General features: G+C 45.0%; 1 protein-coding gene across 1 annotated transcript; it reads left to right on the top strand.

The window, feature by feature from the left end:
• The first annotated feature begins 3,262 nt into the window (after window positions 1-3,262).
• Window positions 3,263-8,100, top strand: ESX1 (ESX homeobox 1). Its single transcript, XM_047082148.1, has 4 exons — window positions 3,263-3,380; window positions 3,568-3,886; window positions 4,926-4,971; window positions 7,753-8,100. Exons 1-4 carry the CDS (start codon window positions 3,263-3,265, stop codon window positions 8,098-8,100), a joined length of 831 nt encoding a protein of 276 aa, XP_046938104.1.
• The last annotated feature ends 387 nt before the right edge of the window (window positions 8,101-8,487 follow it).

Raw genomic sequence — 8,487 nt, 5'->3', positions numbered from 1 at the left:
ATATAGAAAGCAATTCAAATAGTGCTTGCTATACAACAAGAATTAGCTAAGTGTTAGCTATTGTAATCACTTCAACTAATCCTCACAACAACCCCCTGAAGTAGGTATTAATGATTCCCATTTTACAGATGAGAAAAATGAAGGCACAGGAATAAGCAACTCACTAGGTTATCCAGCTAGCAAGTAGCGATCAAAACTAGGATTCTGACACCAGCGTTCTGGCTTCAGGGTCCTTGCTCTCAACTACTGTCAGATTCTACCTCCCATAAATCTGGCATATCAAACCCTTGAAGTCATAGCTATTTTTGCTTAGCATGGGGTTCAATTGGGTGTTTAAGGTTTTCAAAATGTGAATCAATTTAGGTAAATACATTAATTAAATACTACCATGGCTGGTACCCAGGTCTGGCAAAACGAGTAAGGGGCACATGAATGAGGTTTAGAAAACACTGGAGTAAACCATGGAAATCTACCATGCGAGAAAACACACCTGAGCTGTTACCAATATACTAGGTAAGCTACTGCACACCATAATTAAAACATATATGGATCTCTTGTATAATAACTCATCCCAGACCAAAATTATTCACCAGGTATCTAGCCCAAAGAGAGGGAGGCCAGCAGAACTCAGCAAGAGCAAGCCTGAGGAAGAAATATCGAAATATCTTGATTAAAGTCAGAGAGGGGCTGTGGAGTTGTCATCCCTTGACCTCTTTTGGAAAATGAATTGGTCAGTCAACCATCTTATTAGCTGGTTTCCCACCTGCCATCTCTGGGAATGTGAGGCAGGGGAATTTCTCCATTAGTCACAGTAATCATGATATCCACGGCCCACCACCCTTTTAGGAACCTAGGAAAATGCTTTAACTTCTTTTGAAATCAAAAGAAAAAATTAATGTAATCCAAGCCAAATTATATTTATCTTTATACCAATATAGTTGTAAAGTATCGTCTTAAAAAATTTTATGGAGAAGGGGTGCCTGAGGTTAAGCTTTGGACTCTTGGTTTCCACTCAGGTCATTATCTCACTGCTCCTGAGATCAACCCCCCCACACACACACACACCCCTGTAGGGATCAGAAATGACAATACAGAGCCTGCTTGGGATTCTCTCTCTCTCTCTCTCTCTCTCTCTCTCTCTCTCTCTCTCTCTCTATTTTTCTGTCCCTCCCCCCCCTCACAAAATAAATAAATAAACATTTAAAAAAATTTATGGAGGAAGGTGCCAAAGAAGGCAAAAATGCCTAGGGTCCACAAAAGTCCTAATGTAGCCCTGACATGAGGGCGGATCATCTCACCTCTACCTCCTGTGTCTTCAAAGAACCAGTTCAGTCGGTTAAGCATCCAACTCTTGATTTCAGCTCAGGTCATGACCTCTAGGTTCATAAGTTCTAGCCTGCATTGGGCTCCATGCTGACAGCAGGTAGAATGCTTGGGATTCTCTCTCTCTCTCTCTCTCTCTCTCTCTCTCTCTCTCTGCCCCTCCTCTGCACTATCTCTCTCTCTCTCTCTCTCTCTCTCTGTCTCTCTCTCTCTGTCTCTCACTCTCTCTCAAGATAAATAAACTTTAAAAAAAGGAACCAGCTCAGCAGCCAATGCATGTAGTACCCTGGTCCTGTTAGTGTCCCCTCAGTGTTGAACAGAAGTGAAGAGATGGGAAGGAGGAGGAGATCCCAGGTACTCCGATTTTTTTTAAGACTCTGCCCAATGTTCTCCTCCCCCCTCCTTCACTGCTGCCTTGGAACCTCACCATTATTTACTCTTTTGAAATAACATGGCAGTAATATGGTGAAAAGTACACAGAATTTGTAGTCAAGCTTTCTGGTATGACCATGTTTGGGCGCATTGCCTGGCTGCCCTAGGGCTCAGTTTTCTGTGTAAAAAATGGAGATGGTAAAAATGGTGGTTGTAAAGGTAAAAGTAGGATAAATTGTGTACAGTGCCAAGCAGAGGGCCCATTATTAAAAGTTATTCTTCGATATTAAGGATATTAACAGATCCTGCAGCACCTGCAAACACTGTTTGGAGGAAGAACCACGAGCCTTCAGTTATGGCCTGATCCTTTTTTATTTGGCACATTAGTAGAGAAAAACAGCTCAGAAAGATAATTGTATTAAAGGAAAGGGGTGGAGAAGTAGTGAGGAAGGTGGGAACTCTTCCGAGGCCTGCAATACTGGTCCTGGAATAAGGCACGCTCTCAGCGCCTTGCAGAGCGGGGTGCTATAAGAAGCAAAGCAAATGCGTGTGCCAAGAACTGAAGGAAGGAGCCCGTGCAGCCTAGGCATTCTTGGATGCACTAAGCACTTGGCAGGTTTATACACTTGCACTCTGACGTGGGTTCATTACTAAATATCTAAAGTCCTTGGAGATTTTTCAAGAGGCAGGTTGGATTTCTTGCAATGTGCATCTGAGCACCCGGACTGCTCTGCAAACCTAACTACCGCTCCCTCCGGAATGCACGGTGGGATCTGATCGCAAAAACCCAGTGCAAGCAGCCTCCAAGCTAATCGTTTCGTCTTAATCACTAGCCAGATACGCAGGCTTTGGGTGTGAATGGAACGGAACCAGACAGTCCTATCCATCATTCACCAAGTTCTAGGAGGGGTATGCCGCTCTCAGAGCCCAACGCAGGATAGACTAACAACTTCGCTTCAGTGTGCTTGGGCTGCTGAGGGCTCCGCGCTTTCCCCAACCACCCCTATCTCTCTGTCTTTTCCCCTGAGGAAGCAAGGCACACTGCGTCCTCTGCAGTCTGGGGAACATAGAAGGTTGAGCGGAGGAATATGTTACAAACATTTCGCCGCGAACTCCTGGACCGAGAGTGAAGTTTTGCCTCTCGCCACCAAAAACTGCGTTCTCGATACAGCACAGCCCCATCCTCCAATCAGATATTTCGTCCGAGTTGGGAGTAGTCAGTTAAACTGCAAGTTGGAGTCACGGCTCCCCACACAAGCATGCCCACTACCAGCATCACTCTGACAAACACTCGCCCTATTTTACTAACACGCCCTGGCAGCGAGCGCGCCCCCGTCAGGTCCCACTGACACCAACTAGAGGTAACGTGAACGCTAATAGAGGACCTCTAACTGACTCGAGCGTATACACTTTGAACCTGCTGGGGGCAACATACCCCCTATATAAGGCGCGCCAGCCTCAGACTCGGCGCCTGAAGGGGTCCGGGAGCCAGAAGTACACCCCACCGGGCAGTTGGTCCTAGTCCTGACGCCACCCAGGTTTCGCCGCGGACCCCAGGAAAAAGTCTATGTATGCGCTGGGCTTCATAGACAGTACTTTGGACATGGAGCGTAATTTCGGGTGCAGCCACTACGACGTGGGCTTCCGCAGCCTGGGGGGCGGTAGGGAGGAGGAAGAACAGAATGGTCAGTGCCTAGACGGGGACAGGTGCTTTGGCAAACTCCAGGGGAGGAACTTTCCCTGGGAGGGGTGGGTGCGCTGGACGCTGCGAGGCTGTCGCCACTATCTTTCATCGTGACCCCACGGCCCCTCCAGCTCACGTACGGTGGGCCCGTACCCTACGGTCTCTCTTTTGCTTTCGTCCTTTCCCAGAGACGAAGCCTACCTTGGCCTCGTTGCTTTTAAGTGGAAGAGAGGAGAATACAGCGTCCGAACCTAAGTGCGGAGCGGCTGCAGTAAACTACGTTGGCATGAGAGAGCTGAACCCCTTCGACGACGAAAACCTGGAGGGCGGCTTTGGCGGCGGCTTGGCGCCCCCGCAGCAGCTGGAGGAGCCGCCCCCCCCGGCTGCGGTGGGGCCACTGATCGCTGAGAGGAAGCAGCGCCGCTACCGCACCGCGTTCACCCAGTTGCAGTTGCAGGAACTGGAGGACATTTTCCATCGCGTTCAATACCCCGACGTGTTCACGCGGTAAGTGGTTTGTTACGCTAGCGCGCAGTTCTCCAGGGGGCTCGGGCCCATCCCGGGGAGTGTTAGGCTCTTTCCCAGGACCCTATTCTCCTCTCCCAAGCCAAAAGCCGCTTAGGGGGGTTGAGGACGCCAGGGTCCGTCCTTGATCTCAGGGGTTGGGTCAGTGCTTCCAGAGAGCTTGCTAGGGTGAAGCGAGTAAGAGAGGGTCGGATTGATCGTGCTTTTATTTAAAATTTGGATAATTTGTTCACGAGTCTTTTGCATTAATTTTTATATTTTAAATGTTGCATTAAAATATTTATCGTGATTGCTCAGTTTTTTTCAAGCACTTTAAGTTTTGCGCACCAGGCGAGCACCTCGCTCTCCTCACCCTAGTCTCGGTCCTGCCACGTGGAGCGCTGTGCTAAGGCTTCACAGTTACGAGCGTTTAAAAGTCAGCGAGGTTTTCCCTTCAACTTGCCTTCCGGGGAGCCCTTGTAGTGGGTCCCGATCCCGGTAGTGTATGAAGGGGCAGGCCTATTCGGGGCCGGCAGGAATGGGGGACCAGGATGAGTCGGTGTGCGGTTTAGGGGCCTTCTTTCTGGTTCTGCTGCATTCAGCCTTCTCCCGCCAAAGAGCACAGAAAGAATTTCCCTTGAGCTGATGGTTTGGAGTTGCTCCTTGAGAGTTCCCCTCTGCGTTTACAATAAACTGTGGAAATACTCTGGTTCAAAACTCCGCTTTAAAGGCTTTGGCGTTTTATGTATTTTCACGGAGGGAAAGATTCCTTTCCCAAGGAAAGATTTCCAGGATTATTCTCTGCTGTTCCACAAACAGAAAAATCGGTGGAGACATATTTAACTAACAGACACACTACCAGGGACTTTCATATATATTCCCTTTTTCTATCTTATTTAGTACAGGTAAGTTGTCCGTGGGAAAACTCCCTAAAGCAAGCCTCAAGCTGTGTTATGGAAAACTCCACTGGGAGGGGAGATAGAAATAATGTGTGTGATATATTTATTTTAAATACTGAACATTTGCAATTTTCCTCCCTCAGTGAAGAGATCGCAGGACGTCTGAATTTGACTGAAGCCAAAGTGCAGGTCAGTAAATCTTAAAAGAGCACATGGCAGGGCAGCCATTTAAAACATAGTTGAGATTTTGTCCTGGATATTCTGAAGTTGGTGTGTTAGTTGTCTTTCCATACTTAATACATAAGTTTTGAACATTGAGTGCCTTGGGGGTGGGAAATGGGATAAGCTTCTGGAAATTGCCCATCACCAGAGGAAATATGATTTCCTAAAGGAAAAAAATAGAGCTCACTTCTCCCCACACACACTTTTTTCCCAATAAAGTTCACCTCCTTTTACACTGGTATCTTTCAGGAAGAATGTTAGTCTTCCCTAAAGGAATATTTCTATGTATAATCATGTTGGGGCTTAATCCTACCTGGGAAGTATACAAATTAATGCACTGAAGAGCTAGATTATAAGAAGGTTCAACAGTACTAAATTATTTGAAATATTTAAAACCAGGCATAAGCTCTTGGCTAAATGAGTGAATTTATAAGTATTCAGACATGGGGTGAAGGAGTAATTCACAGACAGAACACAGTGCATGAGTAGCATGTTTAGTTAAACTGAAACTGGAGTGGGAGGGTAGCTTAAAATTCCAAGTGCCTGGTCCTTCTGCCATTTTTAAGTGTTTTGTAAAGCAGCATAGAAAATGAAAGCCTTAAATTTTAATTTTTTTGGAAGACTTTGATATCAGCCCCAAAACATGGCTAAAATGTTGGGATTTTGTTAGTAATGGGGAAAGGTTTGCAAACTTTGGAAATTTGTCTTAAAGAATTGAACCAAAAAAGACAACAATTTTAATAAAGTTCCACTGACCTAAGAAGGGGTGAAAGTTTAGGGGAGTATTGTATACATTCAAATATATGCATTGCAGTTGCCTCACAAATTCAACTATATGAAACTACCAAATGTGTAAATGAATATTCTCTTGAGGAACTTTTAACATCTAATAATTTTTCTTTCCTTTTGGTGACATTATTTTGAAAAGGTGGGGTTTTCTGGAATTTGATTTTCAGGGTGCTCTCACTTCAGACCAGATTCTTACATGTGTAAATTTAAATACTTTTCAGGAAATGATTATTAATTTGTTGGTCACAGGATCAAATGGTGACTGTTTGAGGTCATAGAAAATCATAGTTACATCAAAGAAGTGTGTGCCCCCTCAAGGTAATCTCAGAGGAAAAGAAAAACAAAGTTTGCTAAGTAGCTTTTCCCCCTCCCTGGTTGCCTTCTTTTTGGATTTCTGAAGGGGAAATGAGCCAGAAAACCCAAAAAAGGAAAAACACTATGTTCTTATATATTTTCAAGCTCTGCAGCATGAATTTCCCCCAAGAAACTTAATAGATGCTTCCCCTCACCTTTTGCAAATATAGTAGACCTCTTTATGAAACCAGTATTGGGAATATGGATCTAATATTGGCCCATACCAAAATTTGCCAGATTTTGGTTACATTTAGGGAGATTTGACCACTGATATATTTGAATCCCTCCAAAATGAACTCTACTATACTGGCCTTCTTCAGACTATATATTCATGCAGCAAAAGGACCCCAAATCCTAAGATGGGAAAGAGAAAAGGTGACAGCAGACAGAGAGAAAAGGCCCTTTGTCTCAATTAAATAATATTGCAGTTTGGGAACTTCCGAAAGGATTAAATACAATAAAAACCCTATTAACTAGTATACCAAGAGAACAGTAAAGTCTAAGTGACAGCTTTTTTTGTCTGTTGGTTTGTTAATATTTGGCAAACACTCAGGGAGGAGCCTCTTTTGTGGCCCCTACCCCCACATTGCTGTTGAACATTTTCCTAAAATGCATAATTGGACCTTCCTGCCTTAGGAATGAGTGATGGGATTGGAGTCTCCTACTTAAGGAATGGAGCTGGCAGGGCCAAACGTGCCTCACCCCTCTGAGAAACAGCAGCTTCTGTCCAGGATCCTAAAACTATAGCTAGGGCTGAATGACCTTTCTCCTGAGCCCAGGAAGGTCTGGAGGGTAAGGCAGATGGGAGCGTGCAAAGTTGACAGTAGTGACAATGGGGTGCCCAATCTCTTATCTGGGGAAAAGGATTTTGAGTTTAGTGAATTTGGATTCAATTAGGTTAAACTTTCCTTAACACTAAAAGCTAAAGTACCAAGGCAGCGTCCGGGGCTTCAGCAACTCTCCTATCCCAGCAGTCCCTGAGACCCCATGATCAGGCCTCTTTTGACATACCACATGTTTAATTCTTAGGAGGTTTAGGAGAATGATCCCTTAAATATCACTACAGGAAACTTTTCTGGCTAAAACTGCAATGTCCTCCTAGTGGATTAGTTACTTTAGACTGCAGATGGGTTTTTTGAAAAGGGGGTCATTCCTGTCCATATAATTTTAATCAGGTCCTCCTTTATACCATGCTCAGCTTCCCCCATAACCAGGGTGACACTACCCCTGGTGAGGAGGGGGTGAAGCAACCAGACAGCTGACGGTCGAATGTCCCTTTACCCCATTGCCAGGCATGTGCATTAATGTTGGAGAACCAGTGCAATTTATCAGTTAGATCTGCATCCGAGACCTGGGGGGAAAACATGAAAGAATACTAAAAATTAGAAGAGAGACAAATCAATGTGCCCAAGTCTGGACTAGCCATGGGGTTAGCTGAGAGGAGGTATGCAGTTTACTTTCCCAAGATACTTTAGCAATAAGGAAATGGCTTCTCCCACTGCAGTTTACAAGTTCAGTGGCAGCATTGCATGTTGTCGTGTTTTCTATTATGACATTAACTGTTCAGTGTACTAAACCAATCCCTTTTTTTCCCTCTGATTGAAGGTTTGGTTTCAAAACAGAAGGGCCAAGTGGAGAAGACACCAGAGGGCAATGATGCTCAGAAATGTGGCCCCTGTTGCCTTGGGCCCTCCTGTGGGAGTAATCTTTGATGGGCCCTATCATGCAATCCCTGTTCTGGACCCGGCATGGAGATATGTTCCTCTAGTGCCTCGGGGCCTTATGCCTCCTGGGCCACCCCTACACCCTGGGCCTCCTGGGCCACCTCTGCCACCCGGGCCACCCATGATACCTATGCCACCCCCGCCACCTGTGCCTCCCTTTGCACTGGCCCCCATAGGGGTGGCATGGGCCCATGTCATCAATGGTTATTTCACAGGTCCCATTTTCTAAAGTATGGTCTTTGTGACAATTTTTCCAAAGTGTTTTTTTCTGCCAGATATAAATCATGCGTAGCGCAATATTGAGTAATTCTTCAAATACATGTTAAATGAATTGAATAACTGAACAAAGTTAGTGCCTGTCGTTCTTGTAGAGTACCTTTTCAATAAAGCATTTTCAATAAAGTTTCAAATAAGTAATATATTGGTTTTGAGTGCCAAATGAGATAAGTAGGGTATTCATGCAAATTATAAGGAAATAGCATTCAAACAGAATGTCAAATAGGTCTCCTTCATAACATAATAGCCCTGAGTTACCATCAATAGGCCATGCACATCACAATTTTCCAAGTGCCCATGCTGGTTTACACTGACCACATGTTCTCCTTCCACATCTGTC

This window comes from Lynx rufus, unplaced genomic scaffold (assembly GCF_022079265.1).
Source record: "Lynx rufus isolate CCGP_SWC_20201006 ecotype Redwood Valley unplaced genomic scaffold, mLynRuf1.p SCAF_19, whole genome shotgun sequence".
Taxonomy (NCBI): Eukaryota; Metazoa; Chordata; class Mammalia; order Carnivora; family Felidae; genus Lynx; species Lynx rufus.
The sequence above is the reverse complement of the archived record's forward strand: the minus strand, read 5'-3'. Positions and strand labels throughout refer to the sequence as shown.

Coding starts and splice junctions, on each gene's coding strand:
- ESX1 (XM_047082148.1), top strand. CDS start 3,263: ATGTATGCGCTGGGCTTCATAGACAGTACTTTGGACATGGAGCGTAAT. Junction 3,887..4,925: donor TACCCCGACGTGTTCACGCG/GTAAGTGGTTTG, acceptor TTCCTCCCTCAG/TGAAGAGATCGCAGGACGTC. Junction 4,972..7,752: donor TGACTGAAGCCAAAGTGCAG/GTCAGTAAATCT, acceptor CTCTGATTGAAG/GTTTGGTTTCAAAACAGAAG.